The sequence below is a fragment of the Callorhinchus milii genome, unplaced genomic scaffold (assembly GCF_018977255.1).
Source record: "Callorhinchus milii isolate IMCB2004 unplaced genomic scaffold, IMCB_Cmil_1.0 Scaffold16, whole genome shotgun sequence".
In the NCBI taxonomy this organism is placed as follows: domain Eukaryota; kingdom Metazoa; phylum Chordata; class Chondrichthyes; order Chimaeriformes; family Callorhinchidae; genus Callorhinchus; species Callorhinchus milii.
Genome location: NW_024704757.1, coordinates 16,652,630 through 16,678,147, shown reverse-complemented (window position 1 = coordinate 16,678,147; position 25,518 = coordinate 16,652,630). Strand labels below are relative to the sequence as shown.

General features: G+C 44.0%; 1 protein-coding gene across 1 annotated transcript; it reads right to left on the bottom strand.

The window, feature by feature from the left end:
* Positions 1-1,395: 1,395 nt before the first annotated feature.
* LOC103186876 (actin-related protein 2/3 complex subunit 1A-B) lies at positions 1,396-16,276 on the bottom strand. Its single transcript, XM_042341078.1, has 10 exons — positions 16,143-16,276; positions 12,233-12,333; positions 9,128-9,232; positions 7,041-7,263; positions 6,168-6,275; positions 4,939-5,151; positions 4,000-4,075; positions 3,301-3,494; positions 2,385-2,475; positions 1,396-1,786 (listed from the first exon to the last, which is right to left on the bottom strand). Exons 2-10 carry the CDS (start codon positions 12,294-12,296, stop codon positions 1,748-1,750), a joined length of 1,113 nt encoding a protein of 370 aa, XP_042197012.1. The 5' UTR covers positions 12,297-12,333; positions 16,143-16,276; the 3' UTR covers positions 1,396-1,747.
* Between the last annotated feature and the right edge of the window lie 9,242 nt (positions 16,277-25,518).

Here is a 25,518-nt window from a genome sequence, read left to right as displayed (position 1 = left end):
GGCAGGAGAACAAGCCGCCCAATATTTTTTTTAACTCATTAATAATAATAATCCTTGTATTTGATACAGCACCTGTTAGAAATCACGTTGTTGAGACGTCTCAAAGCGCTTCACAGAATATTTGAATGTATATTTTGCGGGCGAACCTCGACAGTCAATTGCGCACAGCAGCGTCTCACAAACAGTCGTGGATTGAGTGACCAAGTTATTAAAGGTTTATTTTTTGGAAGGTATTACCACCCCCGGAAAAGCAATCCGCCAAACGACTAACAACCGGGCTCCTACTTACTGCTCGGTGAACAGAGGCATGTGTGTGGAGTAAGGAAACTTGCCCAAAGTTTTGCCCGCCTGGGAATCAAACCTGGGTCCTTTCACTTGCGAGGCAAGTGCTCTAACCACTGAGCTACAGGTCTCCACAATTAAAGGTCAATCCACATTGCAGTTTCTTTATTCCTCTTTGTGAGGGCAGATCGAGCCTCTGACTGACTGCTCAAGGCCAACAGAGGATCGAGGGTACAGCTGTCCTGATAGTAGGTCTGTCTCCCACAAATAAATCGTGGGGAAGTTTGGAGTGTGGCACCTCCACCCATACCCCACTACATGACTAAGGCGTCAGCCTACACTGAGAGCTCATGCCTGGTGTAGTGTAGGGCATTAAAGCCACAACCCTTTGAGCTTAACTAACTCAAGAAAACAAGTAGCTGCTTCCTTGTTTAAACTTCAGTAATTTATCATTCGTTTACAGATTAATAGAACTTACATATTGACACTTGAACCTGCCTCTTTAGTTTGTTTGTGGTACTTCTGAATTATGAAATTAATAATAATCATTGCATTTGGAATAGCACCTTATCAACTTGGAAGGACGTCTCAAAGCTCTTCACAGGATTTATTGTGAAATGGAGTGACTGTGGATTTGTTGGCAACTGCGGCAGCACAATCCACACAATGTCCCAATTGGCTGGCAAGGTTCAGTCAGGGACAGATGAAGGTTTCAGGTTACTCTCAGTATTTACTGTATTCAGGAATGTTGCTCTTCAGGTGATAATATGGCATATCACTGGATGGTTTGAGTTGTGCAACAGTTGCGAACGTCTCAATACACGTCCTGTGTGACTGCCTCTTGGTGGAGTAATGAGAAATACAGCAGCCAAAGGAAGGAAGGAGACATGATCACAACACGTGGGAGGCTCAGCTCAATAAGTGTAATTGCGGAATTTAAGTGCATTTTACAACTCTTTCCGAGTCAGTGAGCAGCACACATTGGAATGCACTTGGGATGCACAGTGAGATGGGATGGTTCTGTCAAGCGGGGGTGGGGGGTGAGCGAGTGGCAAGCTACCTGACAGCCACACAATCAATTTTATTTAAACAAAACACAACAGCATTAACCACCATGTTTTGTAGTGTTTATTTTCTAGCAGACACACTACATAAAATTCCCCTTAAATTAGTGTACATTATTGCCCTCTTCAGATTGTGCGCTGCGGAAATCATGTTGTTGAGTTGCAGCTTTTGCCAAGAAAAAAATATCCATCTTAAACCAAATATTTAAATTCCTTTGAATCAAAAATAATTGTTGAAGCGACTGGAGCGTTGTTTCAGGTTGTTTTCAGTGCCGTTGTTTTTGAGGATTTGTTTGCTAGCCAATAGCTAGCTGCTGGGGGTCGGGGGGTGGTGGGAGGTGAAAGGAGGGCTTTCTCTCTCTCTCTCGTGTGTTGTCGTGCTAGATTACAGGCATTCCCGTTCACATGATGCGCAGGCCTTGGATCGATGACTCCAGAGTCTGCAAGCAATAAATAGAGAGATTGAGAGTGTTTAGCTGTGGAATTTAACCCTTTAGCAAATCAGCTAGAGCTCAAATATCAGGTGGAAAGTTTCACACAAGCTGGGGGGGAGAGGGGGAAGAAGAGAAAATAAAAAGCAAAGAGAGATGTGCAATTATTAAAGGAAGAGGTGAAAAGCACCCACTGAAATGTGCGCAAAAGCTCCCCTTCTCCCTGTTGCTCCGAGCCCTATATTAATTTGACTCAATGTCTAAATTGGATCCTTTTGTCTCCCAGAATGTTGCCAGAGATGCATCTCCATCATCCTTGGCATCATTAGCTACCCTACTTCCTGCCTCCACTAACTCTGCTTTGCAGCTAGTCAATATAACAGGTGCAATCCTCCCACTTTCACATTCTCTAATGAGAAGCTCTCGTCTCCAGCCCACATCACTGCGAACAAGCACGAGACCGTTGAAATAACCAGAAGATACGGAGCAAATACATCTGAGGCACGCAATGGGTTAAACAGCAAAAAAAGAGTCAAAGCTTGAAATGCTACAACTATTGAGTTGTGTGGGAGAATTTCTGTTCCACAATGAAAATAAATGATATTACCTTCACATCCCAAATTGTCATGGCGCCATCAATGCCAGTTGTGCAAAACTTCCGACAGTCTCTCTTATCACCTTCGTATATAGAGACTTGGCTGGAAAGCAAAATAAACAGCCATAAAAGAAGATTTTCCAGCCCAGACGGTGACTCTTGTTTTGTTTACACAGCCCTGCCCACTTTGATTTGTCTCCTCCGACTGAATAAGTAACTGTGGCCCTCTGAGAGTTTGGAGTACAGAGAGGGGCATCTGCTTATAGTAATAATCCTTACATTTGATATAGTGTCTTATCACATTGTTGAGACGTCTCAAAGCGCTTCACAGAAAAATGCGTTGCAGAAAGGATATCATTTACCGGTTTGAGCAGACTGTTTTATACGGTACTGCTCCAGTGCCCATTTTCCTCCTGTTCAGCTGTACCAGTTCTGTAGCAGCTCAAATCGGAAGGCAAAAGCAGTCAAATTTACTGCTTCCGAGATGTGGACAAAGTTTGTACCCCGATAAAAATATTGTGCCCTACCTCTGCAACCTTTTACAAAACTAGAAGAAAAATATGACACACAACATTAAACCAAGAGCGGGGGGAATGGGACTAATTGGTAGCTCTTTCAAAGAGCCGACACAGGCACAGTAGGCTGAATGGCCTCCTTCTGTGCTGTAGGATTCTATAAACTGTCAGACTTCACAGCAATACACATGGTCTGACTGACTGACTTCTTAACTGCACATTTTGCAGATCTACCAATAACCGATCAAACTCAGTGACAGACACCAACAATCAACAGGTAAGTTGTTCTATCACAGGCTTTCTTTACCCCAGTGATAACGGAACAAAACTTTTAACTACAAAACTCAACTCTGATGATTATTAGCTTCCCTAACAACCTTCTTGGGGTTTGGAGATGGGAAATGGACCCTTACGTGATGCTGTTCTGGTGAAGAGTTTCGAGTGTTGTATTCCGATCCTCGGTGGTCGCCTTTCTATCCATATTGCGGAAGCGTTGCATGGCAGACATGATGTGCTGAGTGCTCTGCTTTGGGATGTCTAGCTTAGAGATGTACGTCAGAGAGCCACGATCATCATATATGAAAAGCATCGGACAGCAGTCGTGACCCTGCAGACACAAAAGGCTGGTCCGTATTACAGCTTACACTGAAGACGAAGGTTGCTTAAACATGTAATATTTGCCATTCTACACTGAACCTCTACATGAACAGAATAACGCAAACAGGAATATTTTGGACAAGTATATTAAAACAATCAACAGCCTGCTGTTACACACTTAGCCCCAGTGCACTAATTGGGAGTTTCACACAGTGCTAGTGATATAACACAGCGTTTGGGAGCTAATATATTCCTTTAAACACAATATGTAAAGTACTTCTGGTGGGATCAGATTTCTCCCCACCCCCCCACTCAAGCTTCCTATGCCAGGACTCTATCTGAATACCAAAGAAAAAATATATGGGAGTGGGGGGAATGATGAGCAGCATCATACGATGGAATGTGGTAAATACTTCAACAGAATAATGTTTGAGATATTAGCAGGCGGATCTGAATTGGACAGAAGATTGGGAAGATCCAAAGACTTTAGTAACACCAAAGCAAGATGTACTCACTGCTGCCACTATGCTATTTTCAGAGACAAAAATCACACTCAACAGAGGGAGAAATTCAGTCTTCAGCTGAGAAATCCTAGGAAGAATAAAATTAAATTTTAATTCCAACCATTTTTTTCTTAAATATCCTTTGCCATTATTTAGCGTACTGCCCCTTAAACAATGACCCTACTTCTGCAGCTGGAAGGGCAGAGAGAACTGCTGACCTATCTGCTCAGACATAATTTAATAATAAATCTACATATTACTTTGTTGAGCTAAAAGGAGGTCGGTTGCCCACATAGTTTCACCCACAAAATATACAGTAAATTCACTTTACAGTATATTCTGTGAAGCGCTTTGACACGTCTCGAAGAATATTAGTTGCTTAAGAACAATGACACCCTGTGGTGCAAACACATATTGCACCAAGAAGCATTCCTGTATTTTATTTATTCAGAACAAACCCCAGCATTCTTCACCTATACGCAGATTGCTCAGAGAAAATCAAGTGTAAATTTATTCCAATCGCAGGGATAACTTTGTTGCTTCTCAATGAAATATAAAAGCCAGTCTGGTTCGAAACACCCCATCTGACCCCCAGTTAGTAGCCCATTCTCCCAGTTGTGTACATGCTGTGCTTGGGGCAACATGGGTTGCAATGTCTTGAGTTAAACCTTATTTCAGTTTCCCAGTCAATACAGCACCAGGTGCCAGTAAACACGCCTCTCTGTTCCTAATGCACCAGGAATGTCATAGCGTGAACACTTGGCAGTCACTGACTGTGGTAAATAAATCAAGTTATTGCAATAGTTTCCTGAAAGTTAAGTGGGAGCCATCGAGACATTCTAACTTCCGAAGGTTTCTTGTTAACAAATCTGTCTGCGAAATTTACAGACCAGGGCTGATCAGCGGGATAAACAGATGTGTAAAATACGAGAACATGTCAACAGTACTTACGTCATGTTTTTCCCAGCGTCAGCAACAGACACGGTGCTGTCATGACTGACCCAGGCCAGGCGGTTGCCGGTGGCAGAGAAGGAGACATTGTGAACCCAACCCCCACTGCCTGTGCCTCCGAACTCTACCATCACCTGGCCAAAAGGCATTTTGGATCCCCAGGGTGTAGCTGAAGGCTTTGTGTCTACTTCTTTGATGTAAGCAGAAAAAACTCTGAGGACAACAGAAAACTGAAAAGTTAAAAAGGTTTGTTCTGGAGCTAACTTTACATCTCAGTTGCATAATTATCATTGTGGCAACATTAAAGACAATACAGTTTGACACCAGAAAACTACTAATTAGATGAAAGTACTGAGCATAAAGATGGCAGATGGTGAGGTAACTGACACATGTGGAAACCCATCGTCATGCTTTAAGTGTGTGCAAACCACACTGGTTTCATGTATGTGTGCCACCTACACATGGAGCTTTCCCTGCGCCCGGATTAGAATGCACGGTCTCTCCGGAAAAATGCACTCTGTTTATCCAATCCCAGAGAGCGTCAGGCGCAGTTTGGCAAGAGCCAAGGCTTGGGGCCCCCAGAGTGTGCCTTAGGTTTACTGCTGGAGTTTAACCAACAGACCGTTGAAGAGCAGCTATTTATATAATTATTACAATAATACACAACTCTGCCAGGTGATCAGAGATGTGGTGATAACACATGAGAGGGACCAAGGCCTCTATATGGTACTAGTCACTGCATTACTTTACGTGCTAAACTCAAAAGAAACAATGATTTTGCCAAGACCGGCACAAGTGGAAATCTGGTGCTGAAATAAAATATTTCCTATAATATAATCCATAATATTACACGCAATCTGTAATATTAAACCATTAACTCTTTCACAAAACAGAAAACAGCATTGTTATTTTATGTAACTGTTTTCAGCATCAAGTATCATTGGAAAATCTCCACACTAACCATAAGGGACGGAAAAGTCCGTAAATCTGATTGGAGTTTAAGCGTCCTTAAGAAGCCACTTGAGCTTTGCTCCAGCAGTTGAGAACATCATCGTAATCCTAAAATTGGATTGCTGCCTGGTAATTCATTTAGAGACTGCAATACCAAGTTTATCAAAGAAAGCACAAGTTTCTTGGACGCAGAAGGGAAATACATCCAGATACGTCTTATCCTTGGCATGGTGCAGCTTTATTTTAAATCCTCTTAATAAAAGCGTAGGATCTCTTACCTGCACTTGAAGTCACAGGAGCCGGCTGCCAGTAAGACATTATTGGGATGCCAGTCAAGGCTAAGGACAGTGGAACGAATTGGCTTCTTGATGTGTTTACTCACCCACCTAGGGTAAAGTAACCACATGTTATTAAAGCATCACATTGTGCCTGATGTATACACAACAAATTCCACTGTGAACAAAACTTTATCATTTGGGAGTGAAACCAGTTTTCATATTTCCACTCAATACAATTTTTCCAGCCTTTTTTCAGAAACCTTCTTTCTACATTTTTCTCCTCCCTTTGCTCTCCCCCTGCTCACTGATGACATTCAGTATCACACAACACATCGGGCAGTTGGGAGACATCACTCAACCTGTGCCAACACCCTCCAGAATTACTCCACTGTATAAAAGTGTGTTATTTGGGTAACTCAAGTCAGGGTGGTAGGAACGGCTTTTAAAAATATCCTCCGAAGGTTGTTAGAATGTGGAATGAAACAACACAAAAAGCTGAGCCCTTATCGGCACATGAAAGAAAATGTAATGCTTCAGAAAAAAAATATTAGGATAGATAGCTCTAGTGGGGAAGCTAGCACTAACAGAGAAACCATAAGCCAGAGGGACTGGCTGAGCTTTCTAAGTCTCCGCAGAACATTACCTGAATTACTGGATTGATAATGTGATCTGTACCTCGAATATTAAATTCCAATTTTCCCCACAATTGAGCCATAAAAAAAATCAATGGTTCTACTGGCAATTGTGCAGATGACGAAGGGAAGGGATCAGCAACAGTTAACAACTGCTGATACACCAATCACCAAACGGCACTGAAAACACACAAGTCAACAAGCGGTAACTGCAGCCCTGGTTTACCTGCTACTCACTCACCAGTCATTTTCCCCTTCAAAGTAGCAGACGGAGATCAGTCGAGCTCCACTCCCGACAGCAAACTTGTTTTCCTGAGGAGACCACTTCACAAATGTCGCCGCGCGGTTGATCCTCAGAATGACCAACGTTGGCTTCCACACCCCGTCCTTCTGACTCCACACGTAAGCGTTACGGTCAGCGCCGCAGGTCACAATGCGATCACTCTGGGGAGCCCAGTCGATGCCTGCAGAGAAAGTGCAGCCAGCAATCAGTGCGGGAGCTAAAGCAGGTCAGTGCAGCACAAAGCTGATATCGGGAGCTATTTCCATCCTCCTCAATTTACAATGTCAAAGGAAACATTAAAGCCATGCTCTATTTTAAAAAAAACTCATTGCATTTAAGCACACACTGTTTTGGTTTGTGTCATTTGTGAAATCTTTTAACGCAGTTTCACTTGGTCAGATCCAATATCCAAGCTTTACTCCTCGCTCTCTCTTATTCATAGCCATGGAACTTGGATCAACTTAAAGGGAAATTTAAAGGGAAGTACTTGTATGCACATTATATTATCTCTCTCTTCCTTCTCTGCCTCCTCAACTATATCTTGAGCACTGCTAATACATTACTTCTGAATCAAGTCTATAGTGGTTACAGAACTGGGTTCAATAGCCTGAATGCTCCCATTCCCACTCTCGTGAATAATAAGAAATGAGGTTATGGCGACTGGTTACTGACAGTGGTTGAACTTTAGAATTATCTTCACTTGTGAAAACCATGGAAGAAAATACACAAAACACAGCATTCACCAATCAGCCTTTCAATTCTCTTCCTTCCTGACCCTTACTGGACAATAATAAGCTAAAGAGCAAACACATATAGTACAAAAGTCCCAGCCTCTGAGTCAGTCAGCTTTTCCTACAAACTCCAAATACAAACAGAACTCGTCTCATAAACTAACGGGCTCTTATTTATCATACATGTGAGCCAGCTCAAGTCATGATTAACTTACCAGCACACACACCAGCCTATCCGCACCAGTGTCTCACTCACAACAGTGCCAACAATTGTTAAAGGCACAGGAACAGATAAGCACACAGATCGGATAATATCTCCAGAGTCTTTGAACGGAAGATGATTAATATACAGATTATGCAACATTTCTAACAAAAATTTGGAACAATCTACAGCTTCCTTCTGCCATGTTAGTCAGGTCCCTGCATGTATAATGTAATGTGATTCCAAGCCAATCCTTAAGCAAAATAATAAGAACCAGTTGGAGGATGGGCAGGGTTTGGCTCTCATTAAACACCACTTTTATCATTGTAAACGGTTTGAGCAGGGAAAGCAAGGAGGGAAATCACATGGGACCACTGCTGTAGCCCTCACTGAGTGTGACTGCTGGGCGAGGCCAGGTTCGGTGATGCCACCTATAGTTATCTAACCTGTTAGAATTCTCTGCCTAAGATCAGGCATTAAGAATTGGCACTCAGGAGCTAAAGTCAGCCCCTGCCTTCAGGGGAGGAGGAGGAGGAGGAGAAACGCTGGGAGAGAGGAATCATTTTCTTTGGCTGATGAACAATTGGCTGATAGTAAACACAGAGCACACCAACTTAAAACAAATGGATCTACTAGAGACAAGAATAGTACAAAGGTTATTTCTCGCAATTTTCAAACCCCAGATAGTAGTGTACAAAGATAATTAAATTGCAATGAGCCTGGCTCTTGTCTTCTCGCACCAGGTTTTTATATTTGCAGAGCTGCACAGACAATGAATAAGTTATGGAGTGTAAGACAGCAATGATTAACTTACCAGCACACACACCAGCCTACTCTGCACCAGTGTCTCACTCACAACAGCGCCAACAGTTGTTAATGGCACAGAAACATAAGTACACAGATCGGACAGTAACAAAAAAAATCACATCACTGAAGGACTTGGTAACCATTTACAACTCTCTGAATTTACAACATAAACAGGTACAAACGAAGAATTCTGCCTTGTCTGAATTCAGAAAATATTTCTCTTGAGTAGCTGACCTGGCATGACTTGGAAAGTGAGGAAGAGTCTGATTATCTAGTGAATAGAAGAACTCAAATTGTGCCTGTACCTGTTATTCGACCATTATGTTCCTTCAGTTCTTGATTCTTCACCCACTGGTTTCCACTCTTCTTATAGATATGAACCTCATGATTATTGGGGCTAAGTGCTATCTCTACAGACACAGGAGAAAAACAACAGTTAGATTTTACAGACTTACTCGTTTATTAAATTTGTCAATGAAATATTTAATGACAGATAAAAACAAGGAGATAACATTGCTGAAGTTACCTCACATACGCATCTCATAATACATGCTCATGGCAAGAAACCTAGTTAAACAATTCTTGTGAGTAAAGGGAAGCAATTCAAGGTTATAAAATGTAACTTGTAGATTTAGGGGAACTATTACTGCAGCAGATTTCATGCCAATGAAATAACTGTTTTTCAAGTGACTTTGTTCCATTGCTGAACTTCACAAATAGTTTGGGGGCCGGGTTTACTCCCGGAGCGGCTGTACAGTTATAAATACCCATTGCCTTCAGAACAAGGCATGAATGAATCTCTGAATGAACCCTTCTCCAAAACAGTCACATGCTAACTGCAACATACATCACCTTCGCAGACCCAGAACATAGAAGCAAAGACATGGGCCATCTTGTTGAACCAATTTGAACACATAAAAGCCTCCCTCCGTCTTGCCCTTTCCTCCCCCATCTTGTGGAGTCCTGTAGCTCAGTGGTTAGAGCACTCGCTTTGCAAGTGAGAGACCTGAGTTCAATTCCAGGCAGAGGGCGAAACCTTGGGCAAGTTTCCTTACTCCACACAGAGCCTAATAATAATCCCTCCAAAACCAAAAACAATAATAAATTGGTCATTTTCAATCTACGACTGTTTGTGGGACATTGCTGTGCGCAATTGGCTGCCGCGTTCGCCCACAAATATACAGTCAATTCACTTTACAGTGTGTTCTGTGAAGCGCTTTGGGATGTCCTCCCGACGTGAAAAGCGCTATATCAAATGCAAGGATTATTATTATTATTATTATTATTATCTTCAGGTCGTGCCTGAAGACCTTCCTCGTCGACCGTGCCTACCCCACCGGCTCAGCGTCATGCTCCTCCACTGTCAAGCGCTCTGCGCCTGCGTGAGGAGCGCTACATAAATGCAAGTTTAGTGGAGTCCTGTAGCTCAGTGGTTAGAGCACTCGCTTTGCAAGTGAGAGACCTGAGTTTAATTCCAGGCAGAGGGCGAAACCTTGGGCAAGTTTCCTTACTCCACACAGAGCCTAATAATAATCCCTCCAAAACAAAAAACAATAATAAATTGGTCATTTTCAATCTACGACTGTTTGTGGGACATTGCTGTGCACAATTGGCTGCCGCGTTCGCCCACAATTATACAGTCAATTCACTTTACAGTGTGTTCTGTGAAGCGCTTTGGGACGTCCTCCCGACATGAAAAGCGCTATATCAAATGCAAGGATTATTATTATTATTATTAAGTTGTGGTTGAGGCTGACCCACAGGGGCTACATTCCTGAAGTTGGCTTTGGTGGTGAATCTGCAATCGGTAAAATCACAGTTCTAACCACCAGGCATCTGCCAAGCAAACACATATTTGACATTTAAAAATGGAGCTGGAATGGCACTCCTACACTTTATCTGCTGCTGTTTAGTGCACAGGCAGGCGGCTCTCCAGCCCACCTCCAGAACAGCTTGGTTTCCAAGGCAGCTTCTGACAAAGCAGCAGAAACAATAAGCTCACTATTGTATTTGTTCCATAACTGAAGCGCACTCAGGATGGAGAAATGCATTGACTGACTGGTTGGATTAATGGATCAAATTTTTTAATGCAATAATGAATTTAGGAGGGTCAAAGAGTAATTAAAACGGTTACTGAAAACAAGGCACACTACTCCTTGAATATGCACTTCGATGAGTTAAGTGGGATTCTAACCAGTCAGACTTTCATTAGTTAAAGTTAGAACTTATCCAGAAATAAACACCGCAATTCCTCACGTATAATACCCTGTGATTTAGAGACTTAAACAGCTCTGGCTAATGGCTATTTGATTTTCGGAAGTCCATCTGACCCAGACAATCTTTTTTGAACGTGGAAAATAGTCAACTTTGAAACACTAGAGACGCTCGAGAACTGAAGACCATCAGTTCGGGCCAAAGGCACTTTCTGATGTGGACTCGAGGAATTACACAGAACGTTGCAACATAGAAGCGGGCCATTTGTCGCAACTCATCTATGCCAATGTTTACACTCCACACGAGCCCCCTTTGAGCTCGTGGTTTCGGCTGACACTCCAGTGCAGTGCAAGGGAGCACTGCATTGTTGGAGGTGCCAACGTTCGGGTGTGACGTTAAACCGTGTCCGTGGATGTTTAAAAAAAAGTGGCAATTTTCAAAGAGAAACGAGTTTCTACAGGTGCTCTGCTGTGATTGCCTACAAATATACGGCAACTATATTTAAACGTATATACTGTGAAGTCCTTTGAGCCGTTCGGAAGTGTTAATGTTATTTCAGATGCAGGATTATTATTTACATTATATGAAAATTGTTCCAGATGGGAGAACTATATATGTAAATCTTGCTGACGCCAATCTCTGCATATGTTGCACTGAATAAGCCAGGCCACCGGGAAAAAAGAGCAAACTACCCGGACTTAATATGCCTATGCTCCTTGCAATTTTCAGCTATTTTTACAATTCAATACACCTCCCAGCTTAATATCATTTGCAAATGCAGTTACACTCCCCTCTATTCTCATATTCAGGTCAATTATGTAGAGTGAGAATATGTGGCACCAGCAATGATCCCTGAAGGACAACACTTGTCACTTAATGAAATCGGAATTTTGACCTATTAAAAGCTGACGAGGTTTTTCTCAATGCAGTCGACCACATTAGCAAACATGGGCAGTGAAAATATCAACAACTCATTCAATTGATGAGCCATCGACAATAAAAAGGAGCACTGCCTAAACAAATGAGGGTGTGAACAACTGGGATGCAATTGAAATGGAAGCTTTTAAGATTCGCTTTGGAACTTTTCCACAGGCTCAGGCATGTTGTGGAAAACTTGCATGAGATCCAGAAGTATGGGAAAAGGACCTTTTTCATATTGCCGAGAAGCCAGGGGTTCGCCCCACAATATAACTCACGTGTACGATCTCGATTCCAGGCATGGCATGTGATTGGCTCCAACAGGAACTGATGGAGAGACATTCTACAGTCAGGGCTTCTTTAGTGTTCTTCACTGAATCTGTAAAGGTTCATAAAAAATAAAATAATACAGCAATTAAGCATTTTAAAAAAAGCCTCTATAACTAGGAAGCAATACTACACACAGAAACACCTTAAATCTTATTAACTTTCCAGCATCTGAATTAATTAGATAAAGAAAGGAAAGTTTACATTTTGTTCATTTGATATTCAAGACACCAACAATATTCAAATCAACAATACAATAATACTTGCGTTTGAGAGCGTCTTTAATGTCAGGAGCACAGCTTAAAGTACTTGACAGGATATAGTGTTAAGTGGAGTTACTGTATTTTGTGGGCAAACAATAAATCTCAAATCCACAAAAAAAAGTCAAAGTGACAAAAGTCGGTATAATGGGATTTTTATTCCCCATCCTTAAAATAAAAGGGTAAAGAGCAAGAAGATTATATTCCATACTCAGAATATAAAAATACCAACTATGTGGGGAAATTAATGGTTGCCTGGGTAATAGAATATTTTCAACTTGAGAATGTCAATTTCAGGCAGTTCCCTCGGTGTTGCAGATGCACTCACTCTCAATGCCCTCCTGATTTGTCAGAATAGTTGAATGATTTATAGCAATGTTTGCAGCATTTCTTGTGAAAGTTACTAGAGTTTACATTCCTCTTCCTCACCCAGCTATAGAATCAACAATAAAAGATGGGGGCGAAACACTAAGTGTGGAGGAATTTGATCATCGGCATTATTAGAAAACAGTCAGAATATACAGTATTACCAAAGTAGAAAAAAACTTTACACATCAGAATTTCAAGTTTATACTCTCCTCCCAAAAAAGGAAACTGATCAATTGTGATCTCAATTGATGAGGAAAAGGCTAAGTCAAGCACTTGTAACTTCAATGTAGAAATATAACTGAAGTCCAACAAATAATTTTGAAAATACCTTTTAATTCCGAACGTTTAATCAGCTGTACTGATCACACAATATCATTACAACACTATTAATACTCATATAATTCTCTCTGCAGATAGCAATAAACCAGAACAGACAACATCTTGAGTTAAGTTAGCTGTTTTGAGTCACTGGGTGTTGGCTTAAGCCCTAAACCAGTTTGAACTCAATACTGAGGGAGTGCTGCATTGCTGGGAGGTGCTGTCCTTTAGATGACAAGATAAACTTGCTCATGTCTGTACGTTCTGGTGGCATTTCCCTGTTCTCCACATTATTCCAGATTTGCTACACAACAGTCACTACATACCAAAAAACCCCATCTGTGATTAAGCCCCATTATGAAATGCATGTATTATTTATAACAAATTAGTAGAAATGTGTTAAACGTTATACCTGGATATGGAAAGCAATACTTCTAGAATAATTAATAGAACTGAAATTAACAATGAATATTTCCTGCCAAAATAGAACAGAACTGAAATTGTTCAGTTTGCTCTACATAACAACAGCGAAAAAAGAATTCCACAACAACAACTTGCATTTATACAGCGTCCTTCACGAGGGGCAGTGTGTCTTGAAAAACAGTGGCGAGCCCGTCATCGAGGCAGGGGGAGGGAGGAGGTGACCGTAAGCACGGATTTAAATCTAATCAATACGTGGAGATTTTCTCTCTAATAAACACTGAACCCATTTCGTTATTCTAACTGTGCAACAGGACTAAATGAATGATGGCACCAAATACTCAGGATTTAACCAACCGGCTTGATGTCAGTACAATGAGCCGCAATTCCTGTTATTTTATGTTGATTTAAAAAAATCTTCACGGGAATTGCTTTTGATGACTATAATGTTAGACGATCAGAAGAATATTGTAAATTATAGCAATAACCCCCTCTTGAATAGTTTTAGTTCCAGTGGACTTAACATTCAACTCCCTAAAGTCTGCTTGTTGCCTTACAAGGCCTTGTGAGAGAGGTAGAGGACAGCAGATGCCAAAACCACATGAAATCACTATAAATTGTGATTTTTCTAGGAAATGTGATAGGATCAGCAATGATAACTCCGGCCTTCACACCGCTCACAATGTTCCAAAATTTCAAGAAAATGACTTTCGGAGGCTGCTTTGGCCTGCAATCATGCCCAGCCCACTTCCAGTGTGATTTCTATCTGTGGCAGAAAATAGTTCACATTCCTTTTCTCTTATCTTCTGGTGCCCCACCCTGCCTCAGACTTCCACCTTCTGACTCACATCTTGCAGCCGTGGATTAATTTGGAGATTGTAAACCCAATAAACAAACAATCTCTCAAAATTGAACCCTAGTCTTTTGGAGTACACCTGAGCTCCTGTACAGCTTAAGCTCTCCGCAGAAAAGTGAACGTCCCAATAAAAGGCAAACATGAATATCTCCAATCACTAATTCACGCAGTACGTGGAACTGTGGACATCTTCCTTGAATAAGAGTAATTTGCGCTGTTGGAAAGCAAAGCCCCACTGATGCAGATCTATTGACCATTTAAAAATAACAACAAGATTACATTGTACAGCGCCTTTCACGTCGGGAAAACGTCCCAAGGCGCTGGACAAAAATAAATACTGTAGTACAGTTTCTAAATTGCAAATGGGTCAAATTGCAAAGGGGTGAAGCTTGGCTGAAGTTACAAAGACCACCAGTGACATTCTTTTGTTTACAGAATGTATTAACCATTTAATATAAACACCACATACCACAATCGTGAGTGCTATAAACTGTGTGAACTCTCTCATAAATTCCTTGCATTTCATATAGCAACTTAACACGTCATCGAGACGTCTCACAGTGTTTCACAGGATTTTAGTGTGCAGCGTAGTGACTGTGCATTTTGCAGGTGAATCAAAACTCACTAATGAAACTCCTCATTAAGACATCTTTTGAGAGAAAATAAAGTAAACTTGTTTTCTCCCCATCCTTACAAAAACCCAACATGTACCTGGCAATAATGCGAGGAGTGTCAGTGATATGAGGAAAACCTTGCCAGGTAAGTGACCGGCATTGCCTGGATTATGTGCTGGGAATTCCTAGGGTAACCAAGGCATTTCTAAAGAAAGAGATCACTGCGGTCTGTACATAAATTATGATAAGTAAAATATTTGATCCCGAAATCTTTGCTCTTCATTCCTTCCAACTGAGGTTCAGACGGACTCTCCCACAACCCAACCCACCGCACGCGGTCGGCATTTCTGTCTGAGGGACAGTCACTGTTCACTGAAGTGTTGTGCAAAGGGCTGAGCCTCTGACCCCGGCGTTCACATCAATAACAACAATGATGATCCTCATATTTATACAGCGCCCGATCAGGTCGTCTCAAAGCGCTTCACAGGACACACCGTGAAGTGTAGTGACTGTGCGTTTTGCGGCGAAATGTGGCAGCCGATCGATCGCGCACAGCGACGACCCCACAAAGAGCCGGGGGTCAAAGTGACCAATTATTATCATTATTACTATTATTATTATTATTTGGGGCGCGTTATCACCACCTGCTTCAACCCAAAGCCTTTTGACCCCTGAGCTGTGTCACTGGGGCTCTGGGCCAGTCCCCCCCCCCCCCCCCGGGCCCCCCCCGGCCCCGCACTGACCGGGCGCTGCGCTCCCACCCTGTGGGGGTGGAGGAGGCGAGTGAGTCGGTCATTCCCCGCCCTCCGCGGCCCCGCTTCCCCCTCCCCACCCGAGACCAGTCCCCGCTCGGGGGCCGGGGCTCGGGGCCCGGGGGCGGGGGCTCGGGGGCCGGGGCTCGGGGGACCGGGGGCGGGGGGAGCGGCCTCGAGCCGCCCTTTGCCGAGGCGGTGCCGGCCGGCCCGGGCCTAGCAGCCGCTCCCAGGCCTCTCCCCCCACACACACACCGCGCGGGGCCGCTTACCTGCCGGGCCGGGCCGGGCTGTGCGGGCTGTGCCGGGGCCGCTCTCTGTGCGGGGCTGTGCGGGGGTGGGGGGGGGGGGGGGGGGGGAATTCGCGGACTCTGGTCAGTCAACACGAATTCGCTGTCGGCAGCGGGAGGTGGGCGGCGCGATCCGGGAGCGGCCTGGACGGCGGCACGCAGGGCACGCACGCACGGCGCAGGGCACGCACGCACGGCGCAGGGCACGCACGCACGGCGCAGGGCACGCACGCACGGCGCAGGGCACGCACGCACGGCGCAGGGCACGCACGCACGGCGCAGGGCACGCACGCACGCACGGCGCAGGGCACGCACGCAGCGCGCAGGGCACGCACGCACGGCGCAGGGCACGCACGCAGCGCGCAGGGCACGCACGCACGGCGCAGGGCACGCACGCACGCACGGCGCAGGGCACGCACGGCGCAGGGCAGAGCCAAAGGGGCCAATGCTGTTCATGTTGATCATATTTGTTGTTGTTGTTGATGTTAATAACGAGACGTCCCCAAGTGCCTCTCAGCCCCGGTGTAAAGTGTAGTGACTGTGTTTTGTGGCCTCGGGGCCTTTGTTGTCACTGAGTGCATTACTTTAATGACAGGTTAAGGTGCGCGGATGAGGTCAGAGGTCGCAGGACGTTCATTGGCCAAAACTTGTGACAATAAAACTCCTGGCTTTTTGGGGGGACTTTTCTCGGCTAAAGAATGACCCGAACACTTGACGTCTGCGTAGGAGGGAGGCAGGACCCTCGCACTCTCTCACACGGTCTCTATCGCTCGCTCTCCGGGCTCCGCACATCATATTCCTGGTTGAGGTGATGGTGGTGGGGAGTGGGTGATGGAGGTGGGGAGTGGGTGATGGTGGTGGGGAGTGGGTGATGGTGATGGGGAGTGGGTGATGGAGGTGGGGAGTGGGTGATGGTGGGGAGTGGGTGATGGTGGGGAGTGGGTGATGGTGGTGGGGAGTGGGTGATGGTGGTGGGGAGTGGGTGATGGTGGTGGGGAGTGGGTGATGGTGGTGGGAATCAGGATTAAACACATTGAAAATATTTTAATCCTAATATGCCATCACGCAGCTCATTGACCCTGTGCTTATATGATGTAATGGCTCTTGTGGTCCTCGGGAAGCTTTACCTGTGGCTAATGATATCGGTCGTAGATTAGCGCAATGTGGCTTTTTTTTAGCAGAGGTTAGTCAGAAGAAAGAAAGATTGTTTTAGAGCACTTCACAATAATTACTATTACATGCAGTGATTGCATGGTTCTTTCAATGAAGGAAGCACAGACCCAAAGAGACAAGTGATCCTCTGTGTTGAAGGTTCCACGCGGGTTACTACAGCAGCCATATACACAGCCAGTCACAGTGAGGGGGAGAGTAGAGAGAGGGTCACCATATGGCGTAGAGTATAGGTGGATGGATGAGAAGGGGGAGCTGCCAGACCTGACCAGTATTTCAATGTTTCTGAATTGGTCCAATGTCAAACCTACAACAACAAAATTACATTTGTATAGCACCTACCCAGAGATGGGCGTATTTAATAACAACACCCTTGGTAGCTGCTGTCTACATCTCCATTCTCAGATCCCTTTGACCTGTTCACTACTTCCTCTCTGTCAAGGGTCAATATGTTGTCCGTGCTTTCGGTCATCGTTCCTCTCCTCACCCCACCCCCACTTCCATCAGCTCCCACCCTCAGCTTTGCTGCCCAGGCTGAATTATCAAGCTCTTTGGGACATCCTCCCAACATGAAAAGTGCTTTATAAGTCTAAATTGTGTTGTAGTTTACTGTACTGTAACATTTTTTTATCACAAGTACAAATGTAAAGTGTAAAGCCATGTAAATTGTATTGTATTTCACTGTATTGTAACATCTATTCAGCTCTTGTATATCACACAGTGTCGAGCCATGAAACAGGTTGTGTCAGATGTCGGATCACATTTCATCTAAAGGTACTGTCACAACCAGGAGACGTGGAGTTTGGATTCACTTGATGTTTAGCTTTGTTTTCAATTGGATTTTCCAAGATTCTACACACATACACACACACATACACAATCTCACACACAAACTGTCTCACACACACACATTTTGTGTTATTGTATTGTTGATTTCTACACCCACCAAAAAAAATTAGTCACTCAATCCACGACTGTGGGACACTGCTGTGCGCAGTTGGTTGCTGCGTTTCGCCCACAAAATACACAGTCAATTCACTTATATTCTTTGAAGCGCTTTGAGACTTCTCAATGACGTGAATAAGGCGCTATATCAAGTGCAAGAATGATTATTATTTTGTTCATCAGCAGAGCAGTACAATCTGCTGTTCAGACAGCCAATCTATCCTGACTGTTCCAGAGAGAGAAATAAACAGGTTACTTTAAAGCTTTATTTATTTAAAACAAAAAGAAAAACAAGCCCAAATTGTCATTTCTTGGCAACGCTTCATGATGAACTGCGGCGAATGACGAGTGAAATTTGCATAGTGTAGTTGACAACAAGCAAAGCTGGGTGTTACACAATGTCCTTGCTCTGGGGAAAGCCCAGCCCAGTAACACAATGCACAGTGTAAGCAATTCTATTCTGAAGGGAATATAAAGTGTTCAGTACTGTACTTTCAAACAATAATCACAGTTAAACACAAGGCTTAGAAATTAAATTTCTTGCATAAATTCATGTGGACTGAGCTACTGAACACAATCCACGTTCTGAATTAAAATATACACTTAGTGAAGCAAACTGTAACACTGCAACACATTGACAGAGTGACGGGACGAGGTGAGTGTGATAATCTGCTTTGCACAAGAAGCTGAATGGAATCAATCGGTTCCAATCAGTTAAAAGGGGTCATTGGTGTTTGAAACAAATCATAGACAATGATTAATGTCTAACATATAAACAGATTCCTCTCTGCCAAGCACCACTATCCAGTTTTAATTTAGATCAAGCAGGAGATGCCAGGTGATTGAGTTCTTAATATATTCTTAACAAAGAGGAGTTCTTAATATGATGTGAGAGAACCTTACTCTGCTTTGATAGGCTCAGGACTTGTTGGGGTAAACGACCACTTTCTTCCACCTCCGCCACACTGCCCACCTCCCGACCTTACTTTACCCCAAATGTAGCCCAAACCCTCGTGCATGTGGTTGTTACCTCCTGCCTGGATTAATTCAATCCCCTTCTTGCCGGTCTCCCCAACTCCACCATTCACAAGATCAGCTCATTCAGGCTCTGCCGCCCGCCTACTGACCCCAACCAAACTCCGTCCCCACATCTCACCAGCTCTGGCCCAGGCTCCACTGTCGCCCCATCACCCAACAGATCGACTTCAAGATCCTCTCACTCGTGTTCAAATCCCTTCACTCCCTGGCCCCTCCCTTCCTCTCCTCACTCCTCACTCCACAATCCACTTCCCGGCGTCTCCGCTCGACTGAGACCGGCTTCTGCTCTTCCCTCGCACCCTCCATACCACCATCGGAGGTCGTGCTTTCAGCCACTACACCCCAAAGCTCTGGAACTCTCTCCCTCAATCCCTCCACCTTGCCCCCTCTCTCCCCTCTTTCAAGTCCTGTCTGAAAACTTTCCTGTTCAACTATGCTTACAGCCACCTCCCACCTCCCCCCGGCTCGGAGTCAGGCTCTGCTACTGATAAGCCTCTGAGATGCTGCCTACATGGAGGGCGCTATATAAGCGCAAGTTGTTGTTGTTGATGAGATATTGTCCCAAATACAGCCTTTGATGGAGATAAGAACCAAATTCTGGTAGAATGCATTTAACTTAGATAAGTCATAGATAAGTCGCTCGGTCCGGATGGGATGCAGCCGAGGTTACTATGGGAGGCACGAGTACAAGTAGCGGAGGCTTTGGCTACAATTTTTCAATCTTCGTTGGACACAGGAGTGATGCCCGAGGACTGGAGAGTGGCCAATGTGACTCCCCTGTACAAAAAGGGACAGAAGGACAAACCTGGGAACTCCAGGCCAGTCAGCCTAACATCAGGAGTGGGGAAACTCCTGGAGACTATAATCCGGGACAGAATAAATCTTCACTTAGACGAATATGGGTTAATTAGGGACAGCCAACATGGATTTGTTAAAGACAAATCTTGTCTAACAAATCTAATAGAATTTTTCGATGAGGTAACGGAGAGGGTGGATGAAGGTAGTGCAGTAGATTATAGTTTATATGGACTTTCAAAAGGCATTTGACAAAGTGCCAATAAAAGACTTGTAAGAAAAATAGAAGTCCATGGTATAAAAGGGACAGTGGCCACATGGATCCAGAACTGGCCGGGACGCAGAGCAGAGAGTTGTAGTGAACGGCTGCTTTTCTGACTGGAGGGAAGTGTACAGGGATCGGTATTAGGACCACTGCTCTTCTTAATATACATAAATGATCTGGACTTGGGTATAGCAAACACCATTTCCACGTTTGCGGACGATACAAAGTTAAGTAGGGTGGTAAACCGTGAGATGGATAGGAGCCAACTGCAGGAAGACATAGACAGAATGGTAAAATGGGCGACACATGGCAGATGAATTTCAAAGTGGAGAAATGCGAGGTAATGCATTTTGGTAGAAAGAATGAGGGGCAATATAGGCGGTAATACAATCTTAAGGGGGGTAAAAAAACAGAGAGACCTGGGGGGCAGGTAAATGAATCCTTGAAGGTGGCAGGACAGGCAGATAAAGCTATAAAAAGGGCAATTGGGATACTATGCTTTATAAATAGGGGCATAGAGTACAAGAGTCAGGAGGTTATGATTAACCAATATAAAACGCTGGTTAGGCCTCAGTTAGAATACTGCCCCAGTTCTGGGCACCACACTATAGGAAGGATGTTAAGACATTGGAAAGGTGCAGGGGAGATTTACGAGGATGGTACCAGGAATGAAGGACCGTGATGATGAGGAAAGGCTGGAGAGGCCGGGATTATTCTCATTGGAGCAGAAAAGGTTACGTGGAGACCTAATAGAGGTTTTCAAAATCATGAAGGGATTTGATAGGTTAGAAAGGGAAAAACTGTTCGCACTGGTGGGTGTGTCGGTGACTCGAGGTCACAGATTTAAAATAGTTTCTAAAAGAAGCCGAGGGGAGGTGAGAAGAAATCTCTTCAAGCAGCGAGTTGTTCGAATCTGGGACGCATTGCCTGAAAGGGTGGTCGAGGCTGATTCGATAACAGCTTTTAAAAACACGGTGGGCAGGTATTTGAGGAGGATGGGTTTGCAGGTTATGGGGAAAGGGCTGGGGAGTAGGATTGACATTAATTGCTCTTTTCAAAGAACCGGCACAGACTCGATGGGCTGAATGGCCTCTTTTTGTGCTGTACAATTCTATGAACTTCCCAAACTGCTAATACTAGTGTAAATTCATCATCACTCAACCTTTATCAATCCAACTCAGAGAGTGAACATTTATTGGTAACCGTGTTTGGAAGCCAGCTATCTCCATCTAGTCTCACCCTCATGTCTGGAACAGTGTCAAAATGGAATTGTTCAAATCATAAATTTAGCCAGTACTCAAAGCCTTTCCAAAGATCCAGCTATAAAAACTGATCTTGCTTCCGACAAAGTGACCGCAAACTACAAAGACTCAAATTAACATTGGCGGGGACTGTTAAGTGATTGATGACAAGCATTTGATATGGACTTTGGTTGAGTCTGTTAAACAAAGAGAGGATTGCAGAAACATCTCCCCACATCTCAGCAGTAAAACCACTGGCGAGCGTGAAATTGATTCATGAAGACTTGGAATGCCTCAGGTTTAAACCCAGACCTGGCCTGAGTTAGCAGGCCTCAACTAGAGCAGAACATGGGGTGCTCGGAAGTCTCACATTTTTCATTGACAAACAAATACCTGTAACGCATTTCTTAGATTGATAAAAGGATAATTTGCTGCAACCTGTAACTGTGACTGAAGGGTAAATGATGTGTAGCCACTGGGGGGGGCGCTATGGGACTGAGGATTTGACCAGATGAATGGGCTACACAAGTGATGGCAATCTGTAATAATAATAATTTCTCTGATTCTCTGAAGTTATTGTTATTAATGGCAACCTGTGACTAAATGGTGATTTAGATGGAAATGGGAAGCGTAAAAGTCTGTTGGTCGACTGTGGGACCGCTTTCCAGGGTAATCATCACATTTGGTCACTCAATGCAGGGGGCATTGTGGGACACTGCTGTGTGCAATTGGCTACCGCGTTTTGCACATAAAATACCCAGTCACTTCACTTTGCAATACATTCTGTGAAGAGTCTTGAGATGTCTGAATGATGTGAAAAGGCACTATAACAAATGTAAGGTTTAGTTTTACATTCAGTGGTTAGGGCAGAGACTAAGGGATGGCTTGGGAATAGCTGAAGAATACCCAGCAGTGGGACAATTGGCAGCCAACCTCACAGTTTGAGAACTTGAGAGAGGAAATCAGAGAAATTACAGTATCAGAGGTAATAATAATGATAATAATCCTTGCATTTGATATAGCGGTTTTCACGTCGGGAGGACGTCCCAAAGCGCTTCACAGAACACACTGTAAAGTGAATTGACTGTATATTTGTGGGCGAACGCGGCAGCCAATTGCGCACAGCAATGTCCCACAAACAGTCGTACATTGAAAATGACCAATTTATTATTGTTTTTGGTTTTGGAGGGATTATTATTAGGTGTGTGGAGTAAGGAAACTTGCCCATGGTTTCAACCTGTCTGGAATTGAACTCAGGTCTCTCGCTTGCAAAGCGAGTGCTCTAACCACTGAGCTACAGGACTCCACAAGATGGATATCTGGAATGCAGTGATTTACACGAGTCTCTACGAGTACAGACAGGCACAGTTTCCATTTATAATTAACACCAAGCCCATGTAGTATTACATCAACCTCTAGGAGGGACAAAAGACATTCTTCAATTATAAGGTAAGGTGAAGAGTTTCAAGATGGATCACACAAAACAAAATTACATTTCTATTACGCCTTTCACAGGGGTGTGGGGGGGAGGGTTGAGATCGGGGAGGATGGAGGATAGAGAGGAGGGTGGCCGGAGAGTTATCGGAGGGCACAGTCGAAAAGGAGGGTCTTGAGGCATGCTTTGAAGGAGGCATGGGAGGGAGCGAGGCGAAGGGAATGTGGGATGCAGTTCCAGAGAGCAGGGGCAGAGAGGCTGAAGGCCCAACTGCCGATGGTGGGCCGAGCGGGGAACATAGAAGGGGCAAGGCCATGTGGTTACTTGAAAGTGAGGACGGGGATTTTGAACTCAATCCTCTGAGGGATGTGGAGCTAGTGAAGTCGGGCGAGGATGTGGGTGATAGGGTCAGAGACCCTGGTGTGTGAGAGCACATGGGCTGCAGATTTCTGGATGATCTGCAGCTTATGAGGGAAGAGTTGGGAAGCCTGACAAGCAGGGACTTGGCGCAGTCGAGCCTAGATGTGATGAATCAAAGCCAAAGTCAACAAGTGCTACTGTGTTGAAGAAGTGGTTAGGTTAATAGCTCTTTTTTAATGAGAGTGAACTCAAGCTCAAGCACTCTCATGTGGGAAAGGTACGGCAATGGGAAGAATTGAATGTCATTGAAACGTCAGTCTCTTAACAAAAAAAACAAATGTGTACAAGAATCTGCAAAATAAAGTCCTTTTTCCACTCGCAAATTCCCTGAATGAATGGGAAGAAAAGTGAAATACCTTTGGGTCGGGAAGAGTTCAGTTTCATGCTCAAGATGACAATGATTCAGCTTGAATGCCGCGTAAAATCATAGGATTTCACTGGACTAGAGAAAGCTCATTGTGGTATTATTCTACATTGACGTTGGTTTGTGTAATATGATCGAAAGAAAATATTGCCATTTTCCTTTGAAACCTTGAACAAGTGCCTCAGGTCGCTACCCCGCGTGAAGGGAGCTGTATAAATGTAAATTGATGTAGTTGTACCTGGATTGGGCAGGATTGGTTATGTTAACAATAATCCTTGCATTTGATATAGCTCCTTATCCCATCATTGAGACTTCTCAAATTGCTTCACAGAATATACTGGAAAGTGAATTGACTGTATATTTAGTGGGTGAAATGCGGCAGCCACTTGCACACAGTTGTGGATTGAGTGACCAAATTATTTCCTGTCACAGTGCACACAAGGGCACACTCGCCTCTTGCAGTGCACACACAGGGTACACACACCTCTTGCAGTGCACACACAGGGTACACACACCTCTTGCAGTGTGCACACAGGGTACACACACCTCTTGTAGTGTGCACACAGGGTACACACACCTCTTGCAGTGCACACACAGGGTACACACAGACTCTCAAGTTTACACAGTATTTGATGGCGTTCTTTACTACTTGGCCATTGGCAGCCTCCACATGATCTCGACTGACACAGCAAAGAGCAGCAGCAGCAGCAGCAGAGTGAGCTACTTAATGAAACTATTGCACATCCACAGTACACTTTGCCGGTGTTTTGCTTTTCATTTTCACTCACCCCAGAAAGTAGTCACGCAACATACTGCACTGTCCACTCCCCTCCTCAACCCTGTAAATGGCTTTACAAAAAGGAAGATTTTTTTGAGGACATATCAAGTAGATTAGATAGGGGGGAAATCAGTGGATGTGGTGTATTTAGATTCCCAAAAGGCATTCGATAAGGTGCCGCATAAAAGGTTGATCCACAAGATTAGGGCCCATGGAATTAAGGGGAATATATTAGCATGGAATGAAGAATGGCTAACGGGAAGAAAGCAAAGAGTAGTGATAAACTGGTCCTTCTCAGATTGGTGGGATGTGACTAGTGGAGTGCCACAAGGATCAGTACTTGGGCCTCAACTACTTACAATCTACATCAACGATCTAGATGAGGACATTGAACTTAATATATCCAAATTCGCGGATGACACTAATCTAGGAGGGAGAGTAAACACCGAAGATGACATTAAAAAAATGCAACGAGATATAGATAGGCGAGGTGAGTGGGCAAATAGGTGGCAGATGAAGTATAATGTAGGAAGTGTGAGGTCATCCACCTAGGTGGCAAAAACAGTAGAGTAGATTATTTTTTAGAAGGGGAGAAACTAGACAGTGTTAGCGTTCAGGGGGACTTGGGTGTCCTTGTACACCAGTCACAAATAGTTAGTTTGCAGGTACAGCAAGCAGTTAGGAAGGCGAACGGTATGTTGGCATTTGTTACAAAAGGGTTAGAATATAAGAGTAGGGAAGTCTTGCTGCAACTGTATAGGGTCCTGGTGAGACCGCACCAAGAGTATTGTGTGCAGTTTTGGTCTCCTTATTTAAGAAACAATGTACTCGCCTTAGAGGGGATACAACGTAGATTCACTGGGTTGGTACCAGGGATGAGGAGGATGAGTTATGAGGATAGTTTGAG